The 21,764-nt window shown below is 50.3% G+C and overlaps 1 protein-coding gene and 1 long non-coding RNA gene across 2 annotated transcripts; both read left to right on the top strand.

Annotated features, from left to right (window-relative positions):
- The first annotated feature begins 9,533 nt into the window (after positions 1–9,533).
- On the top strand, positions 9,534–10,775 carry LOC146761582 (uncharacterized). Its single transcript, XR_014945007.1, has 4 exons — positions 9,534–9,759; positions 10,015–10,081; positions 10,192–10,231; positions 10,308–10,775. It is a non-coding gene; the product is annotated as an uncharacterized LOC146761582 (long non-coding RNA).
- Positions 10,740–12,810, top strand: LOC146761581 (uncharacterized). Its single transcript, XM_085542622.1, has one exon. The coding sequence runs from the start codon at positions 10,740–10,742 to the stop codon at positions 12,615–12,617; it is 1,878 nt and encodes a 625-aa protein (XP_085398748.1). The 3' UTR covers positions 12,618–12,810.
- Positions 12,811–21,764: the final 8,954 nt, after the last annotated feature.

The following is a 21,764-nucleotide window of genomic DNA, read 5'->3' as shown; positions in this document are numbered from 1 at the left end:
ATCTGAGGTGTGCGGGGCAGAGTGGGGAGGCCAGACTCTTTTCAGCAGTTTGTGGAGACAGGACAGGGGGAAACGGCCAGAAACCTGAGCAGGTTAACTCACACTAGTCTCTTCAGTGGGGAGGACAGGGACAAGAGGCAGCAGGCCCGAAAAATGCTCCTGCAGATCATCAGCCAGAGGGGCTCCTGTGCCTACGGACATCAACGCCTGTCATTGCAGGAGGAAGCCCACTAGGACACACAGTGAGTAGCAGATACCTGTTACAACCTTCCAAAGAGCAGGAGCTCTCCCTGTTAAGTGACCTCACAGGTGATCAACTCCTCTTTCTTTTGTAGTCTGCAGCTCTTCTGCCACCTCTGGAGGCAATGCTGGTAGCATCTCATGACTTTCCGTAGTACGAGCGAGGCCAGAAATGCCAATAAGGGATCAAGCCAGGGCGGCAGCAGCCTCAGGCACCTGAATGTGCTGGCACCTTTTGCCTGTAGAGAGACAACCCACATGCTGCTACTTAGGAGTGGACAACGCTCCTTTCCAACAAGGAGAATACCAACTCCCAATCTCACCAACAGGCTGTGGGAGGCAGGAAGTTCCAACCACGCTGTCTCCTCACAGGGAACCAGGCAGAAAAAACCCCATACCCTTCCCGACCTTCCCTCCGATGCCCCCTCCCCCCATGCCCATTTAGGGCAGCCCACAGGAAAAACAAACAAACAAACAAACAAAACAACAACAAAAAAAACTTGTCCCCTTAACTCCCATTATCCTACATGATATTCTGATGTGGAATAGCAAAACCAACCAAATTACAAAGCAATAACATTCTACCCCTTATTCCACATCACTACATCGTGCTTAACTTTTATCAACATACTAACAGAACAGTAGCTAACATGCATGTAAGGTTGAATAATATGAAGATGGTAGCAAAGCTAATACTAAAGGTTATTTGTAAAGGAAAACTCACTGTACTGGGTAGTACTTTGGTTTTCCCAGACCAGACTACTCCCAGGAATTTTACAGATAAACCTGGACCTTGCAGCTTCTGTGGGTTTATAGCCCACCCCCTTTTCTGCAAATAAGCTGTTAACAAATCTGCTGCTTGTCCCACTGGCTCTAGTGAGTCGGATGGTAACAGGAGATCGTCAGTATAATGATATAAATTGACGTTTTCCGGTTTCTCCCAATTAGCCAGGTCACGTGCCACCAAATTATGACAATAGGTGGGAGAGTGCACGTACCCTTGTGGTAGGACCTGAAAAGTCCACTGCCTGCCCTCCCATGTAAATGCAAATTGATCTTGTGATTCTTCACTTACTGGAATACTGAAAAATGCATTTGCTAAATCTAGGACACAATGGTATGTCTTAATTTCTCTACTTAATGTGTCCATTAGGGAGGCAATATTGGGTAAGGCCGCATGAATATGTGGTGTGACCTTATTCAATTCCCTATAATCTACCATCATTCCCTATGTTCCATCCGACTTTCGCACTGGCCATACTGGGGAATTGTATGGGCTATGTGCAGGTCTTATAATACCCACTCTTTCCAATTCCTACACCGTTTTTGTTATTTCCTCTTGCCCGCCTGGGAGTCTATACTGTTTTACTGTAAGCTCCCAGAGATTGGGTGCACCTGCAACTTCAGCCCCAGGTGCACAAGGAGACTCAGAGAGAAGAATCCTTCCATGACGACGGGGACAAGAGGCAGCAGGCCTGAAAAATGCTCCTGCAGATCATCAGCCAGAGGGGCTCCTCTGCCTACGGACATCAACCCCTGTGAGCAGCAGATACCGGAAATGATTTTATGATTTTTGGTTACTGATATTCCACATCATAACAATATGTAGTGCTATTGCTCCGGTTTCTCAGAAGAAAACTACAAACTACATATCCCAGAGGACTTTGCATTATTCTTTCAGAATGCTCACATATCACAAGACATTCTCTCTTTTCCTTTCTTCTTGCCCTGGCTAGACTTCTTACCTGAGAAGTGGCATTAGAGTGAGGCGTCTGATTTTTGGATACTCTGTCATTTTATTGGACTTATTGTATTATAGTGTGTTATCTTGTATTCTGATACAAATAAAAATAAACTAATTTCTCCTCACATTGTTGCTGCTGTACCCTTGTGGTTCCATGGTTCTCCTCACCCCAATCTCTGACATCAAGAGCAACTCCCCCACCCGTCCTACCTCGCCTATCTCTCCTAAATAGTCTAGAGCCTTTGATGGCAGTATCCCAATTGTAGGAGTCATCCCACCATGTTTCTGTGATAGCAACAATGTCATAACTTTCCGAATGCATCACAGTTTCCAGTTCCTCCTGCCTGTTACTCAGGCTGCGTACATTAGTATACGGGCACTTCAGCTGGGCTATCCATCTCGCCACCTTTATAAGGGATCCAGGATCCACTAGAACAGTAGCATCCCCAGCATCCCCCCTGCCCTACTCCCTCCCTTTGCACTCTGCCATCATTGCCCACGGAGTTTGGTACAATCCCTCGAATGACCCGTTCAACCCCAGTAGCCCTTATTTTGCCCACTTCCCCCTTCGTTCCTAGTTTAAAGACCTGTCAATGAGTCCCGCTAATTCTTCAGCTAATATCCTCTTACCCCTCAGGGACAGGCTGCTTGCATCAGCAGTCATCATGCCAGGTGCAGTGTAGATTGCCCCATGGTCAAAAAAGCCAAAGTTCTTGCATCTGCACCAGCTCTTAAGCCATCTATTTAAGAGTTGGGTTTTTTGGATGCTCCCTGTACCTTTCCCTTTCACCACGGGTGTAGAAGAAAAGACCACCTGCACCCCAGCTCCTTCAAGTATTCGCCCCATTCCCCTGAAGTCTTTCTTGATAGACCTCATGCTTTCCTTCTCAACTTCCTTGCCACCAGCCTGAATTATTAAAAGTGGGTAGTAATCTGAAGGCTGAATCAACCTAGAAATTATCTTTGAAATGTCTCTGACCCGTGCACCAGGAAGGCAGCACACCTCTCTGCGGGTAGGGTCGGGCCGGCATATAGGGCCCTCTGTTCCTTGCAGAACGGAGTCACCTACAACAATCACCCTTCAGTCCTTATGGGTAGAAGCAGTCTTGAGGCTTGGGGGCGACCGCTTCGCCTGAGGCAACCTCATGGGTGAACCTGTCTCCACACTCTCACTCGTCCCCCCCTCAAATTCCAGGGCCTCAAACCTGTTACACAGAGGCACCTGGGGAGCCGGGGATGGTTGGGATGGGGGATGCCCCCACCACCGAGCCAGTACCCGTTTCCACTCCTCCTCCCTTCTCAAATTGCTGCTAGGGGGAAGAGAGGACAGGGGGCTCGCTGCACCACAGTCAGCTGGCTGGTTCCCCTTTACCTCCTGTTCGTAAGGTGTAAGGTGGCAGGGGCTGACATGCTCCATTAGGAGCCTCGGCTGTGTGCTGAGAACCTGAGGCTGAGAGGGACTGACACCACCAGTCAGTCTCCCTCTCACACTCTTTTATAGTCCTCAGCCTCTCCACTTCCTCCTTCAGGTCAACTACGAGGCTGAGCAAGTAGTTCACCTGGGCGCAGTGAACACAATCACTGCCTCCCTCACCCAGCACTGCAAGGGCCAGGCTCTGGCACTCAGTACAGCCAGAGACCTGCACACCAGCATCTCAGGTTGGGAGCTCAGTCTGAGTCTCCTCAGACATTTTGGCAGCAGCCTTCCTATAAGGCATGTGCAGGACCTCAGTCTGGGTCTCTGCAGTCTTCTTGGTTGCTGCCTCGTTTCTGAGAGCTTGGGACCCTTGTCTGGGCCTCCTCAGTATTTCTGGCAGCAGCCTTCCGCCGGGGAGCAACCACGTCAAAGCAGAAGACGTAGCAGCACTGAAACGGGAAGTCACGAGCTGCAAGAACCCGGACCCCTCCTGTCTGTCTCTGGTGGGCACCGACTAGTCGCTCCCTGTGCCCGTTTCAATCTCCCGCCGTTGCCAGGCAACGCCAACGCCACGTAACGTCAGTCACGTCAGTCACGTCAGTCACGTAGCCGCTCCCTCGAGAGCTGCCGGTTGCTCCTCTGGCCGGGGGTCCCTGCTTGAAGGAACCGCCCGAGATCCCCCTTGAACCGCGCGGTCAGTCGCTGCTGATCGGTCCGGGACGGCTCCGAGTCAGGAGACTTCGGCGATCAAAAGGGCCTCACAGAGAACCAGGCAGAAAAACACCCCGTCCCCTTCCCGACCTTCCCTCCGGTGCCCCTGCCCCCATGCCCATTTAGGGCAGTCCACAGGAAAAACAAACAAACAAAAAAAACTTGTCCCCTTAACTCCCATTATCCTACATGATATTCTGATGTGGAATAGCAAAACCAACCAAATTACAAAGCAATAACATTCTACCCCTTATTCCACATCACTACATCCTGCTTAACTTTTATCAACATATAAACAGAACAGTAATTAACATGCATGTAAGGTGCAACTTCCAGGGGCCCCAGAGGCATTCAGCAAAGGGCAGAAAGCAATGAGGTTGGGTGTCCACAGTGCGAACAGAGGCTCCAGCACCTGTTCTGTAGGACAGAAAGCGACCCTGGGAATGGCAGAAAGATGCCTCCGTGGGCATCACCTCTCCTTGCTGTGGCATGGTATGTATCAGTCTCCTTCAAAACCCTGCTGGTGACCCAATAGCCCTGGGAGGGAGGTAGGATCCCAGTCCTGAGCTCTGAGCCTCATTAGGAGCTCTACTTGATCAAGTACACCGGGACAAGTAAATGGCCAAGGGGAGCACAGAACCGTTACAGCTGACAGAGACAACTGGCAATTAAGAACTCTTGTAGGTTGTTGCTGAAGAGATGAGCCTCAGGGCAGGTAAGACTGTGTTGGGCAAGGACTCTAAAGCAAAAAGGACCAACAAAATAGCTCTTTGTAGGGCTTTTCTGAAGCCAACAAAAGCGCTGTGGGCTGTCATAGCGGGATTGGAGCCCCCACTGCAAGTCTTTTACCACACCAATAGACGCCGGTTGGCCTACTACAAGCTGCGCGGTGGGTAAGGAGGTTTGTTGTGTGGATCAGCCCAGTTGTGGTTTGGGGTTTCTGTTCTCGGTACTCCACATCACAACATCATGCAGAACAGTGGCAGTTCGTGTTCTGGTTCCGTGTTACTGCCATTTGGGGCATTTTGGGTTCCCAGAGGGAGGGGCGGCATCCCCGGAGGACTTGGTGCGAAGAGGAAGCCCCACTGGTCTGGACAAAGGCGCTCTCTGCCTCTGGCCGTCTTCCCTTGAGCTATTGTAGTTTGACTCCTACTTTGGAGTACATCTTAAAGATCTCTCAGCTCTTCTTTCTAAAAATATTGACTATGGAACCCACAAGCGGCACGTTCTTTGAAGGCTTCCTTCTGTTAACCAGCGGTATCTTCATCTTCCTTGTGTAAGAATAAGTGCAGCAGGAAGAAAGGAAAAAGGGTTAGCCCCACGTAAAAGCAGGTTAGAACTGAAACCTGATGCAGCACAGGTTGCAGATTGATCTGACCTTCACAGGTAAAAGCTCTATGTTATTATACGCTGTTATATAAACACGGTTATATTATACACTGTTCTACTTCTGTACCATTAGCCCAGAGCTCTACACCGGTACTTACACACTGTTATATATACACGGGTAAATGATACACTGTTCTACTTCTGTACCATTTGCCCAGAGGACATAAATATTGGTAGATAGGCTCACCGCTGACTACACACCAAATTTAATGTCAAAAACTACTTTTGCAACATTTCATTTTTGTGGCAAGAGAGCTGCAGACTCCCTTGCTGGTGCAGAACAGGAGACGCTTATTGTAGGTGCTTACAACCTTTTATACCTGCATGACAACAACTGGTCTCATGTAGGAGCCAGGCGCCTTGTGCCTTCTTTCACAGGAGGTAGATTCTCTCTTTCTCTTGGAGCCTCAGGAAAATCTCCTATTCAGCCACTCCGGTCTTCTCCCCCACTGTCTCATCTTGTAGCTCATGAGGGCAGCCTGCTCGTCTGCCTTTAAGACTTCTTTTTTAAGGATCAACCAGCCTTCCTCAACCCCTCTACCCTCCAAGACTGAATCATAGAATCGCTCAGGTTTTAAAAGACCTTAAAGATTAGACTGCTTCCTCTGCACTGTATTGTATTTCCAGCATAGATCAAGGAAGTTGAATTCCTTCACGAGGACAAGGAGATTGAGGCCTTACAAATGCCAAGTCCAGGGGCAGGGCGACTTCCCTAGTCCTGCACACCACACCGCTCCTGATACAAGCCAGGATGCCATTGGCCTTCTTGGCCACCTGGGCACACTGCTGGCTCATATTCAGCCGACTGTCCATCAGCACACCAAGGTCCCTTTCCATCTGGGAACTTTCCAGCCACACCTCCCCAAGCCTGTAGGGTTGCCTGGGGTTGCTGTGACCAAAATTCAGGACCCGACACTTGGCCCAACTAAAACTCACAGTTTGCCTTGGCCCATCAATCCAGTCTATCCAAGTCCCTCTGTAATGTCTTTCTCCCCCCTGGCAGATCAACACTCTCTCCCAGCTTGGTGTCCTCTGCAAACTTACTGTGGGTACACTCAATCCCCCACATCAGGATCCTTAATAAGGATGTTGAATAGAAGCAGCCCCATTACTGAGCCCTGGGGGACACTGCTTGTGACCAGCCACCAACTGGATTTAACTCCACTGACCACAACTCTTTAGGCCCAGCCATCCAGCCAGTGTTCACCCAGCAGAGCACACACCCATCCAAACCACTGGCAGCCAGCTTCTCCACAAGGATGTTGTGGGGGACAATGTCAGAGGCTTTAATGAAGTCCAGGTAGACCACATTGAGAACTTTACCCTCATCCACTAAGCGGGTCACCTTGCCATAGAATGAAATCAGGTTTGTCAGACAGGAGCTACAGTTTGTAAACCCATGCTGACTTAGGCCTGATCCCCTGCTTGGCCTTTAACTGGTCCTTGACGGCTCCTAACATTATCTGTTCCATAACCTTCCCCAGCACTGAGGTGAGACTGACAGGTCTGTAGCTACCAGGATCATCTTTCTGGCCCTTTTTGAAGATGGGCATCTTATTTGCCAGCCCACAGTCTGCTGGGACATCCCCAGTTAGCCAGGACTGCTGATGAATGATGGAGAGTGGCTTGGCAACCACATCTGCCAACTCCCTCAGCACTCTATGGTGCAATCCATCCGGCCCCATGGACTTGTGAGCATCAAGATTTCAGAGCAGGTTCAAAACCATCTCATTGTGGATCATGAAACGCCTATTTGGTCCCCCAACCCCATCTACTAGCGCAGGAGGCTGCATTCCCTGGCAGTAACAAGTCTTTCCATTAAAACTGAGGCAAAGGAGGCATTAAGCACCTCAGCCTAATCCTGATCCTCGGTCGCCAAGTTGCCCTCAGCATCCAACAAGGGATGGAGATTCTCCCCAGCCCTCCTCTTGCTGTTCATACATTTATAGAAATATTTATTGATGTCCTTTACCTTAGTGGCCAAGTTCAGTTTTGGACGGGCTTTGGCTTTTCTAATTTTCACACAGCTTCCCTATGTACCTGTAATCATAAGTCACTTGCCCACTCTTCCAGAGACCACAAACTTTCCTTTTGCTCTTGAGATCCAGCCAAAGGTCTCTGTTCAGCCAGTCCAGCCTCCTTGCCCATTGGCTCATCTTCTGTGACGTGGGGATGGTCAGCTCACGCACCTTTAAAATTACTTAATGTATCCCCAGCCTTCCTGGGCTCCCATGCCCTCCAAGGGACCCTCTCAGTCCCGGTCCTAAAGAAGTTAAAGTCTTCCCTCTGGAAGTCCAAGGTGGCAGTTCTGACTCCCCTCTGTGGTTCAGCAAGGACTGAGAAATCTAGCATCTCGGGATCACTTTGTCCCAGACAGCCTCCAACCTTTCCATCCACCACGAGATCTTCTCTGTTAACAAATAGCTGGTCCAGGATTGGGCTTCCCTTTGTTGGCTCCCTTACCTGCTGTGTCTGGAAGTTATCTCCCACACACTCTAGGAACCTCCAGGACTGTTCCCTATCTTCTGAACTGTAAATCCAGCAGATGTCTGGGAAGTTGAAGTCCCCCACAAGAACAAGGGGGCGAGACCTTGAGACCTCACCCAACTGTCACAGAGCACTGCCAGGCACATCTCGCTACACAAACATGCATTTCATGCCTGCCAACTTGTCTGGGAGGCTGAGGGGAGTGGAGGGCTTTGCTTAGGTTTGTCTGGAATCTGTGGGAAGACCTAGTGCTGTTTGCTTTTGCTTTCCAGGTGCTTGTGCTCTACGTGCTAGAACACAGTGAAACACAATTAGTCCATTTACAGCATTTCCCTCACCTGCATATTGTACAAACCACCCCAGGCCAGGCTCAAACTAGCAATGATGCCAGTCCAGCCAAGAAGAAACTTCCCTATGTGGCAGTGGCTGAAGAACTGGATTCTCCACTAAGATTCCTTAATGAAGCCCAACTAGTGGATGCCTGATTGCCAGGCTTTTTTTAAGACACACAGACAGTCAAGCTCATAAAAGATTGGCAGAGGGTACACACTCAGCAAAGTGGAATTTGATTACAATTTGGATGAGAATAATCAGCAGCTTTACACCTTAATTTTTTTTTTCTTTCCGCTATGTTCAATGAGTTTGTTATCTTCCACAATTCAATTTTATTTGAGTTGTATTCTGCAACCTTACAGCCTTCCCAAGCAGAAAACAATGTGTGTGCAGGTTTCCCAGTTTGGGATCTGCTATATGCTATCAATGCCACTGACCTAATGCACAGAACTACGCTTGCTGATGTGTCTAACTCACATATCAACGTCCCTGACAGTTCTGAAAGCAAAGCGCTAGAGATTGCTCTTTGAGCAAACACTCCTGTTGGGTAATTCCTGGAAAGACACCTGTGGGGAACAAGCACTAATCAAAGTGTCTATCAGGGTAAACGTCTTCAAAATTTCAAAGACATGATTTTGTCTTTTCCTCGTATGTGATCAGATCCCTAATATTTCATAAAACTACATTGATTAGGATAACTCTCACTAGTCTCTTCAGTGGGGAGGAGGTCTGCACCCTCCCTGCTCACACACCCTGTACCAAGAGCCACATTGCTCCCCAGGAGCTGTGCTCTTCCCAGCTGGGGGAGCTGGGGCTTTGCCAGTTTTACTTCTCCCTGAGGGGTCTGCCTGGTGAGCCTCTGCTCCGAGCTGATCTGATCGAGCTCCTCCCTGAAAATGCTGGGGAAGGGCAGGCGGCAGCAGCAGCAGCAGCACGGCCACCATCGCCTTGCTGGACTCGCCAGGGCCGACAAGTGCTTCATGGGCTCTCCAAAGTGGGAGCACGGCACAGGGCCGGGATTCAGTCCTTCCTGGTGAGAGGCACAGGCTTTGCGTGGCCCTGCATAGGGCCGGCTCTCGGTGCCGGGCCGGGCTGGCCATGGCCCCGCTGTGCTGAGCCGCCCGGGCTGTGCCACACCCCGCTCGCTGTTCTTGCATCACAAACGTTGCCATAGAGCAAAGCTGCTGACGGGGTAACTCACATCACAAAGGGGACAGCCCAGAATTCGGGGCAGAGTCGGGCTGGGAGCCACTTTGCTTGTGAGCGGACTGAAGAGAGGAGCTTGACTGCTTAGCTCTTTCAGCACATCGCAGGCAGCGCTGATTTCTGGGGAAAGAGCTTCTTCCTCAGCATGGAGGACGATACCTTCTATGGTATCCTCTGGATCACGACAGTCTCATTACTGACTGTACTTATTCCAGCCTTCAGGAAGTGGATGGTAGGAGTCAGGGCTGGTGCTGAGGCAGACACTGCAACACAGGAGGGGGGTTGGAGGGGGCCAGGGCCATCCCCAGGGCTGGGCTGGGGAGGACTGCCTGGGAGGAGAGGCCGTGTCCCAGCAGGGCCTGGCCAGGCTCGGCAAGGAGTCCCAGGGCAGTCACGGGCCGAGCCTGGCTGTGCCCTGGGTTGGTGGGAGCCGCTGAGGCTGCTAGGGATGCTCCCCTCTCACTCGCTGCTTTCTGTGCCCATACAGAAGGAAAGGTCCAAACGTCCCAAACAGAGGAAGTGCCAACACAGAGCTAACCAGGCAAATTCTAGAGGTGAGCAGCCCTGGGCAAGGGAGGTGCCTGCAAAGACAACCCCTGGCCCCACTTGCCCACCACCCCATCACGTTCTCCCTATCCACTCACTCTGCCTTCTTTGCCAACAGTTTGGGACTTGTGCACGTCTTCACAGCACGCGAGGATGCAGTAAGTAACACTGTTCCTCTCCTGTCACCTCCCACCAGCTGAAATCCCACTAACACTGCTCTCTGCTCTGCTGCAGCTCCTCAGTGCCCAGTCAGACGGATGACACCTATGAAGCCATCCAATGTGTTTACAGAACTGTTCAAGACTCCAACAGATGCTTGGACAGGTGAGACTACTGATAGGGGATGGGGACAGGGGCAGGGCTTGCTGAAATGGAAATCTGCAATGACTCAGGGAGGGCACAGGGATAATCCAGAGACTTGAAATCTGAGAGGCAGTGCCCTTGTAGAAGTGTTTACCACTGAGGCACGGACACGAGTGTCGTCCTTGCTTTGTTCTCTGTAAGCAGGAATGGAACCTTGGGCACACACTTGTCGGGACCCCAACAAGTGAAAATAACAAAGCCTGCCAACAGCTTTGAGGTGACAGAAGTGCCCTGGGGCCCTCAGGAGTGTTTGGCTCAGAACTGCCTTCATCTTCCTTCTCTTTCTCCATCTCACACAGGCTCATGTTGCAAATGCCTGAGGGCAGCAATGAGGGCAGCAATGAGGGCAGCAAAGAGGGCGGCAACGAGGGCAGCAACGAGGGCAGCAACGAGGGCACCATCACCTGCTGTGGGGATGTGAAGACACCTTGCCCACAACCAAAGTCCCAGGAGCGGGACCTGCCCTCTGTGGATGAGGCTATGAGAAGTCTCCTGGAGCATCCTGACATGAAAATGCAGGCACCAGAGCGCCTGCAGAAGAGCCTCTCAGAGCCTAATCTGGGGCACAAAGACTCCCAGCTTCCACATCCACTGAGGCAAACAAGGAGGTCCCCTCGCTTGACCTTCCAGCGCAGGCACATGCAGGCTCAGGCATGGAGGTCATCAGCAGAAGCCTTTGGCCAACGGCAAAAATCTGCCTCCCTGATGGACACACGCAAACAAGAAACAATGCGTACAGTCCATGCTGACTGCTACAGACTGTGTGAACAGCCTGACAACCAGGAGAACAGGTTGATGTATCAATATCTGGAGCAGTATGCATATGTTGAGAGGAAGAAGCGGGACTTTTTCACACCACACCGCGTCCTGCCTAGCAATGAAGGATCCAAGGGTGTGTCTCCATCTGACCCTGTAGCCCAGCTTGATGCAGGAAGAGCAAAAGTAGGAGAGAGAAATCGACCTGCGGACAGGGCCAGTAAGCAGCAGGGCCAGAAAAATACCACTGCTGCTCAAGAGCCAAAGGGGCTCCCTGGACATACCCTTGCAGGAAGTAGATCTTCAGTTGCATCAAGCAGGATTCTGCCAAAGGATGAGCCATTCAGGCCCCAGTCAGCAAAGCCAGAGGCGAGGCCCAAGAACGTGGCAGAACAACACAGGACACAAAAGTCACAGACTCTATCTCAGCTGTGTACAGGCTGCTGTGTGCCACCCTTTTTGTGCCACTGCATTCAGCGTGCCTGGGACAAGCTCAAAGCAGCCAGCAAGGCCCTCTGTTCCAAGATCAGAAAGGGAAGCGAGAAGCTCTCCAGGAAGGGAAATAAGCCCTTCACAAACAACAGATCCTCAGAGCCAACAAGGCTGGACGCGAGTCATCATGGGAGCAGACAATCACTGACACCTCTGGCCAAAATGAAAACCGCAAGTCCATTTCTGGAGGGAACAAAGAAGGACTTGGTGGCATCCGAAGACAAGTCTTTCAGTGGTGACAGTGACGACACAGATGCCAGTATGGTCACAGCTGCCAGTAAGCTCACAGCTGCCAGTAAGTTCTCAGATGCCAGTATGGTCACAGCTGCCAGTAAGCTCACAGCTGCCAGCAAGGTCTCAGCTGCCAGCAAGGTCTCAGCTGCCAGCAAGGTCACAGGCGCCAGCAAGGTCACGGGCGCCAGGAAGGTCATGGGCGCCAGCAAGGTCACGGGCGCCAGCAAAGGATCAAGCCATGGTGGCAGCAGCCACAGGCACTCGGGCATGCAGTCGCCTGTTATCCATAGAAGCAAAGCCGACAAGCTGCTACATAATATTGGGATGTTCTTGGAACATCATGCTTCTGTCCCTGCTCAGTCTGCTCATCCATCAGGTGTTCAGGCAGGCACACCTTCAGTGAGCAGAGAATCAACACCAGGTGCTACCAAAGGGCAGAAGCAGCGCGGCAGGGCATGCACCCAGGACAGGCCAGATTGTCCAAGAAGAACTTCCCCACAGAGAGAGCACTCCTCCACCGAGCAGGGAACCTCAGGTCTGCCAGAGCTTCCACGTCCCACTGAGATCAAGTCTTCAAGAGTCGTCATGAAGCACCTCTTCAAAGCAGCGAGAAAAATGAGAGAAAGAAAAATGGCTGAGGAGCAGGAAAAGCTGTGGCTGTCTTACTTTTCAGAACAGCCCACAAACAATGACAAGTAACAGAGGACAGATATGGCAGCAGAGGAACCTGGGGTCAGGACACAGACTGGAAGAGAAGGGCGAAGGGTGCAGCCAGAACAGATCTGACCCTGGGACACTCTGCACTGCAGCCAGCCAGGAGCTGTAAGCTCCCAGAGATTGGCTGCACCTGCAACTGCAGCCCCAGGTGCACAAGGAGACTCAGAGAGAAGAATCCTTCCATGACGACAGGGACAAGAGGCAGCAAGCCTGAAAAATGCTCCTGCAGATCATCAGCCAGAGGGGCTCCTGTGCCTACGGACATCAACCCCTGTCATTGCAGGAGGAAGCCCACCAGGACACACAGTGGGTAGCAGATACCTGTCACAACCTTCCAAAGAGCAGGAGTTCTCCCTGTTAATTGACCTCACAGGCGATCATCTCCTCTTTCTTTTGTAGTCTGAAGCTCTTCTGCTCACTACTCAGCCTTCCATGCACCCTTGAGTGGACAGCCATCTGTTGCCATCTTCTACAGAGAGGACACAATGGCTGTCCTGGTCCCTCATTGCAGGGACTTGGGCCTGGCCTTCCCCCAGGCTTTCATCATGGGCTGGAAGCGGTGCCAGTCCTTCAAGGCAGCAAAGGGCAGAAAGCAATGAAGTTGGGTGTCCGCAGTGGGACTGAGAGGATAGAGGCCCCAGCGCCTGTTCTTCTGGCTGCAGTAGGACAGGCAGCGACCCTGGGAATGGCAGAGAGATGCCTCCGTGGGCACCTGCTCTCCTTGCTGTGGCATAGTAAGTATCAGTCTCCTTCAAAGCCCTGCTTCTCTTTCAAGGAGAATCAGGGCCATGGCATGCTGGTGACCCAATAGCCCTTGCAGGGTGGTAGGATCTCAGTCCAGAGCAGAGAATATGCCCTACAAGGACAGACTGAGGGAACTGGGACTGTTTATTCTGCAGAAAAGGAGTCTGAGGGGAGACCTTATTGCTCTCTTCCAGTATCTGAAAGGTGCTTACAGCAAGAGTGGGGCTGGTCTCTTCTCACTGGTGACAGGACAGGGGGAAATGGCCTCAAGCTGCATCAGGGTAAGTTCAGGTCGGATATCTGGAAAAAAACCATATTTACAGAAAGGGTTGTTTAGCACTAGAATAGGCTCCCCAGGGAGGTGGTTGGGTCAACATCCATGGATGTGTTCTGTTTAGCCTTGAGAAAAGAAGCCTGAGAGGGGACCTGATGCAAGTCTGCAAATATCTGAGGTGTGCGGGGCAGAGTGGGGAGGCCAGACTCTTTTCAGCAGTATGTGGAGACAGGACAGGGGGAAACGGCCAGAAACCTGAGCAGGTTAACTCACACTAGTCTCTTCAGTGGGGAGGACAGGGACAAGAGGCAGCAGGCCCGAAAAATGCTCCTGCAGATCATCAGCCAGAGGGGCTCCTGTGCCTACGGACATCAACGCCTGTCATTGCAGGAGGAAGCCCACTAGGACACACAGTGAGTAGCAGATACCTGTCACAACCTTCCAAAGAGCAGGAGCTCTCCCTGTTAAGTGACCTCACAGGTGATCAACTCCTCTTTCTTTTGTAGTCTGCAGCTCTTCTGCCACCTCTGGAGGCAATGCTGGTAGCATCTCATGACTTTCCGTAGTACGAGCGAGGCCAGAAATGCCAATAAGGGATCAAGCCAGGGCGGCAGCAGCCTCAGGCACCTGAATGTGCTGGCACCTTTTGCCTGTAGAGAGACAACCCACATGCTGCTACTTAGGAGTGGACAACGCTCCTTTCCAACAAGGAGAATACCAACTCCCAATCTCACCAACAGGCTGTGGGAGGCAGGAAGTTCCAACCACGCTGTCTCCTCACAGGGAACCAGGCAGAAAAAACCCCATACCCTTCCCGACCTTCCCTCCGATGCCCCCTCCCCCCATGCCCATTTAGGGCAGCCCACAGGAAAAACAAACAAACAAACAAACAAAACAAACAAAAAAAACTTGTCCCCTTCACTCCCATTATCCTACATGATATTCTGATGTGGAATAGCAAAACCAACCAAATTACAAAGCAATAACATTCTACCCCTTATTCCACATCACTACATCGTGCTTAACTTTTATCAACATACTAACAGAACAGTAGCTAACATGCATGTAAGGTTGAATAATATGAAGATGGTAGCAAAGCTAATACTAAAGGTTATTTGTAAAGGAAAACTCACTGTACTGGGTAGTACTTTGGTTTTCCCAGACCAGACTACTCCCAGGAATTTTACAGATAAACCTGGACCTTGCAGCTTCTGTGGGTTTATAGCCCACCCCCTTTTCTGCAAATAAGCTGTTAACAAATCTGCTGCTTGTCCCACTGGCTCTAGTGAGTCGGATGGTAACAGGAGATCGTCAGTATAATGATATAAATTGACGTTTTCCGGTTTCTCCCAATTAGCCAGGTCACGTGCCACCAAATTATGACAATAGGTGGGAGAGTGCACGTACCCTTGTGGTAGGACCTGAAAAGTCCACTGCCTGCCCTCCCATGTAAATGCAAATTGATCTTGTGATTCTTCACTTACTGGAATACTGAAAAATGCATTTGCTAAATCTAGGACACAATGGTATGTCTTAATTTCTCTACTTAATGTGTCCATTAGGGAGGCAATATTGGGTAAGGCCGCATGAATATGTGGTGTGACCTTATTCAATTCCCTATAATCTACCATCATTCCCTATGTTCCATCCGACTTTCGCACTGGCCATACTGGGGAATTGTATGGGCTATGTGCAGGTCTTATAATACCCACTCTTTCCAATTCCTGCACCGTTTTTGTTATTTCCTCTTGCCCGCCTGGGAGTCTATACCGTTCGTTTTACATTAGTGATCCGGCGTGGCTTTGGCAGACAAATAGGCTCATGCTTCTCATGGCCTCTCAATATCGTCTGTATCACCCAGATACCCAAAGCCTAGGATGCTTAATCTTCATGAAAGTTCCCTATTTACCTGAAAGTTTACCTATTTACCTATTTCCAAGCAGTACTAAAACATTAAAAGAGACATTCCTGTAGATTCTAGCACTGATTACATCAAGCCCTGTTTAATACACGTTTGATCTATTACTATAATAAAAGAAGCATACAACAACCTAGATAATGTGTAAAATTCTAATTCTTGAGACTGCATTGGTAACATGGAAAAATCACACACTAAGTCAAACCATTACTAATATTATCTAGAACACAACAAGTTACAAAGCAATACCACTAGGTAAAAAGCACACAATTCTAGTTACTATAAAGGCTGGATGCTATTTTCTGCCTTGAGATGAGACCGAACATATCATGCTGGAACGCACGTAGGGCCAGTCCCTGTGGAAATATGAGCATATTCACGACCCCAAGTTACCAGTGGTAAGGGACAGTCCCAAAGTCCTGTGGCCATATTCCAAACATTAACCATAGGCTGTTCCTTAAGCACTGGGGAGGCCCCAAAATGACAAACCACATGAGCTGTATCTGTATGAACACGATTCAAAAAATTCAGCACAAGTAAAACCTGTGTCTCCCATATTCCCCCTTATTTGTTTAATAATAACAAGAATGGATTTCAGTGTTTGATAAATGCGCTCAGTGGAATGGGAGATTGAGATAAATGTGCTCCCATCAGTGGAGATGGGAGATTGAGCAATGCCTGTAATATGTTATCCCCCCATTCTTGGAGGAAAGTTTGAGTGGCCGGTCCATCCATGTCTTTAGAGATGTTGTGTGCAGGCTGCAGAGGTCAACAAATAGAGGAAATGATGACTTCCCCCTCATCATCACTATCCTCTCCATGTTTATTAGTCTTCTGAGTTGCCTTCCTTTGTAGGTAGGTAGGTATAGGTAGGGTTGGGCCCCTCGCCGGGGTCTTTCTCTACTTCCTCCTTCCGTTCCAGACATGAAGACACACGTTCCCATCTCTGGCCATCCACTGGGGCAACTGACACTGATGCTGGTGGATTGACTTGGGGGTTTTCCCTTAGGGTTCGGATCACATTTTTGAGACTGCCTCCATCATACTATTTTGTACGACTCGAATCAAGTCACAAACAAGCCGTTCATTCTGAGTTCCCCTCTGCTGAACCATCCCTCACTCAAATATTCATTTTATTTCTCAAGATCCCTCTGGTGTTCAGGCTTGTTCTGACACAGGGGGTACTTTTCCTAAGTCTCTCACTATTCTTTGCCAGTCTCTGTGTTTTATTCTAAGTTACTACAATTATTATGATCAGAGAGACTAACAACACAATATCCAATCTGACACCCCAGTCATACGTAAGGAACTCAGATCCTTTGTAAGCCAGTCCGAGAACAGTGTCTGTAATGTTCGTTAGGCTGAAAGGGAGCCAGGCAGGTATCCCTATCACTGGCTTCCATGGGCAAAATAATTGTACAAGTGTCCCCCACATCATGATGCTCTGAAGCCAGGACCATAGGAACATAACGATCCTAAGTACAGGGCTGCTGAAATAAGCCACTTCATCACTGCCCAAAACATTGCCCAGAACGTTGCCTGCATCCTCCACCAAAAATGTCACGGAGTTCTCTCTAGAGCTCACTCTGTGACAGCGGGAAGAAACCCGGGAAGAGAAGGAACAAAAGTACCTCCCTTCTCTAACAGTGCGGTGTGGCACGGTGCGGCGCAGTGCGGCCCAGCCATGTGTGCTCTGGGAGAGGGGAAGGGAAGAGAGATTGCAGATGGGTCTAGGAGGAAAAAAAAAAAAAATGAAGAAAGAAAGATCTGAGAATGGATGGCAGTTTAATAAACACAATAACACTAAACAACAACAAGAGAGTTTCAACAAGGAGAAAACCAAGTCCCAGTCTTATCGACAGGCTGTGGGAGGTGGGAAGTTCCATCCACACTGTCTCATTGCAGGGATCCAGGTAGAAAAAAACTCCATCCCCTTCTTGACCTCCCCTCCGGTGCCCCCTCCCCACATGCCCAGTTAGGGCAGTCCACAGAAAAGAAAAAAAACTTGTCCCCTTAACTCCCATTATCCCACATGTTCTGATGTGGAATAGCAACACCAACCAAATTACAAAACCATAACATGAGGGTAACATGGTTAGGTAGTGGTTGGACTCAATGATCTTTAAGGTCTTTTCCAAGCTGAGCAATTGTGATTCTGTAATAGATTACATTTCACTGTGCTCACAGGAGATAATATTGTCAAATCCTCCAGGAGCAAAGCTCTACAGAGCAAGAGACATGAGCTCTATACAAAAAAGCAGTGCCCTTGTAGAAGGGTTTATCACTGAGGCAGTCAGATCAACGTGGGAGCAGGCGATCACTGGGACTGCCCACAGGCTGCCCACGTCCACCTCTGGAGGCAACGCAGAAGGACTGGTAGCATCTTATGACTTTCAGTAGTACCAGTGAGGCCAGAAGTGCCAATAAGGGATCAAGACCTGCTGCCTGTAGAGAGACAGACCACATGCTGCTACATAAGATGCTACCAGAGGGCAGAAGCAGAGCGGCAGGGCACGCACCCAGGACAGGCCAGATTCTCCAAGAACTTCCCCACAGAGAAAGCACTCCTCCACCGAGCAGAGAACCTCAGGTCTGCCAGAGCTTCCAAATCCCACTGGGACCTGTGGCTGTCCTGGTCTCTCAGGGCAGGGACCTGGGCCTGGCATTCCAGGCCAGGAATGCAAAGGGCAGAAAGCAATGAGGTTGGGTGTCCACAGTGGGAACAGAGGCCCCAGCACCTCTTCTAGGACAGACAGCGACCCTGGGAATGGCAAAAAGATGCCTCCGTGGGCATCACCTCTCCGTGCTGTGGCATGGTATGTATCAGTCTCCTTCAAAACCCCGCTGGACACCCAATAGCCCTGGGAGGGTGGTAGGATCCCAGTCATCAGCTCTGAGGCTTACCTCCGTACTTGACCAAGTAAACTGGAACAAGAAACAGGCCAAGGGGAGGACATGAGCTGGAACACTAAAAGGGAAGGACAGAACAGTGACAGCTGACAGAGGCAACTGGCAGATAAGAACTCTTGTAGGTTGTTGCTGAAGAGATGAGCCTCCAAGAAGGAATTCCCCACATAAAAAGCACTCCTCCACCGAGCATAGAACCTCAGGTTTACCAGAGCCTCCAAATCTCTCTGGGACCAATCTCCCTCCCAAATCTCTTTGGGACCTGCAGGAGGAAGATTGGAATATTGGCCCCAGAGAGATTTGGGAGGGAGTTTGGAATATTGGTCCCAGAGAGATTTGGAGGCTCTGCAGGAGGGAGATTGGAATATTCTCCCTCCTCTTCAAAGCTCTTAGCACTCTCCTGCTCATCATAAGCCCGAGGGGCTCCTGTGCACTGATGTCGCTAAGGACATGAACCCCTGTCATTACAGGAGGAAGCCCACCAGGACACACACTCGTGTCCTGGTGTCCTCCAAGAAGAACTTCCCCACAGAAAAAACACTCCTCCACCAAGTGGAGAACCTCAGGTTTGCCAGAGCCTCCAAATCTCTCTGGGACCAATCTCCCTCCCAAATCTCTCTGAGACCTGCAGGAGGAAGATTGGAATATTGCTCCCAGAGAGATCTGGGAGGGAGATTGGAATATTGCTCCCAGAGAGATCTGGGAGGGAGATTGGAATATTGGTCCCAGAGAGATTTGGAGGCTCTGCAGGAGGGAGATTGGAATATTGCTCCCAGAGAGATCTGGGAGGGAGATTGGAATATTGGTCCCAGAGAGATTTGGAGGCTCTGCAGGAGGGAGATTGGAATATTCTCCCTCCTCTTCACAGCTCTTAGACCTCTCCTGCAGATCATTACAGAGAGGAGCTCCTGTGCACTGATGTCCCTAAGGACATCAACCCCTGTCATTGCAGGAAGAAGCCCACCAGCACAAACAGACATGTCCTGGTGTCCTCCAAGAAGAACTTCCCCACAGAAAAAGCAGTCCCCCACCGAGCAAAGAACCTCAGGTTTGCCAGAAGTTCCAAATCTCTCTGGGACCAATCTCCCTCCCAAATCTCTCTGGGAACAATCTCCCTCCAAAATCTCTCTGGGACCTGCAGCAGGGAGATTGGAATATTGGTCCCAGAGAGATTTGGGAGGGAGATTGGAATATTGGTCCCAGAGAGATTTGGAGGCTCTGCAGGAGGGAGACTGGAATATTCTCCCTCTTCACATCTCTTAGAGCTCTCCTGCAGATCATCAGCTCGAGGGGCTCCTGTGCACTGATGTCCCTAAGGACATCAACCCCTGTCATTGCAGGAGGAAGCCCACCAGGACACACAGTCGTGTCGTGACAACATGTAGTGCTACTGCTCCAGTCAATAGCACTACATATACATACATATACATACAGAATAATGCAAAGTCCACTGGGATATGTAGTTTGTAGGACTTTGCATTATTCTGTTTCCATCTTTCATTCTGAAGCAAAGATAAAAGTCTACTGGATCATCCTGACATGAAAATGCAGGCACCAGGGCGCCTGCAGAAGACCCCTTCAAAACCTAATCTGGAGCACAAAGACTCCCAGCTTCTACATCCACTGAGTCACCCAAGGAGGTCCCCTCGCTTGCCCTTCCAGCGCAGGCACATGCAAGCTCGGGAATGGAGGTCATCAGCACAGGCCTTTGGCCAACGGCGAAAATCTGCCTCCCGGATGGACACACACAAACAAGAAGCAAAGCGTACAGTCCATGCTGACATCAACAGATTCGGTGAACACCCTGACAACCAGGAGAGCAGGTTGAAGTATCAATGGCTGGAGCAGTATGAATAAGTTGAGAGGAGTCAGCGGAACTTTTTCACACCACACCACGTCCTGCCTAGCAATGAAGGATCCAAGGGTTTGTCTCCACCTGACCCTGTAGCCCTGGTTGATGCAGGAAGAGCAAAAGTGGATGAGAGGAATCCACCTGAGAACAGGGCCAGTAAGCAACAGGGCCAGGAAAATACCACTGCTGCTCAAGAGCCAAAGGGGCTCCCTGGACATGCTGCTACATAAGATTGGGTTGCACTTGGAACCCCAGCCTCCTGCCCTGCTTGGTCTGCACACCTGCAGTGAGCAGAGAATTGATACCAGCGGGCAGGAGAAGAGCAGCAGGGGACACACCCAAGACAGGCCAGATCCTCCAAGAAGAAATTCCCCACAGAAAAAGCACTCCTCCACCAAGTGGAGAACCTCAGGTTTGCCAGAGCCTCCAAATCTCTCTGGGACCAATCTCCCTCCCAAATCTCTCTGGGACCAGTATTCCAATCTCCCTCCTGTAGGTCCCAGAGAGATTTGGGAGGAAGATTGGAATATTGGTCCCAGAGAGATTTGGAGGCTCTGCAGATGTGAGATTGGAATATTCTCCCTCCTCTTCACAGCTCTTAGAGCTCTCCTGCAGATCATCAGCCCGAGGGGCTCCTGTGCACTGATGTCCCTAAGGACATCAACCCCTGTCATTGCAGGAAGAAGCCCACCAGCACAAACAGACATGTCCTGGTGTCCTCCAAGAAGAACTTCCCCACAGAAAAAGCACTCCTCCACCGAGCGGAGAACCTCAGGTTTGCCAGAAGTTCCAAATCTCTCTGGGACCAATCTCCCTCCCAAATCTCCCTGGGACCAATCTCCCTCCCAAATCTCCCTGGGACCAATCTCCCTCCCAAATCTCCCTGGGAACAATCTCCCTCCCAAATCTCTCTGGGAACAATCTCCCTCCTGTGCCTAAGGACATCAATCCCTGTCATTGCAGGAGGAAGCCCACCAGGACACACAGCCTCACTCTAATGCCACTTCTATGTTGAGAAGTCTAGCCAGGATTTTTGGATTCTCTGTCATTTTATTTGACTTAATTATTTTATAATTATATAAAATAAAATAATTTCTCCTCACATTGTTGCTGCTGTACCCTTGTGGTTCCATGGCTCTCCTCGCCCCATTAGGAATCGGGCCGAACCAGGAATCAGCCGAACTCCTCTTTCCCTGCTCAGTACTCAGCCATCCTTGCAACAGCTCTGTTGCCAGAGTGAACACAGTGGCTGTCCTGGTCTCTCAGGGCAGGGACCTGGGCCTGGCATTCCAGGCCAGGAATGCAAAGGGCAGAAAGCAATGAGGTTGGGTGTCCACAGTGGGAACAGAAGCCCCAGCACCTCTTCTGTAGGACAGACAGCGACACTGGTATTGGCAGAAAGATGCCTCCATGGGCATCACCTCTCCTTGCTGT

Source organism: Coturnix japonica, chromosome 3, assembly GCF_054131305.1.
Source record: "Coturnix japonica strain WE chromosome 3, WE-NBRP24, whole genome shotgun sequence".
In the NCBI taxonomy this organism is placed as follows: Eukaryota; Metazoa; Chordata; class Aves; order Galliformes; family Phasianidae; genus Coturnix; species Coturnix japonica.
Note: the sequence above shows the minus strand (reverse complement) of the source record. Positions and strands in the feature narration are given on the sequence as shown.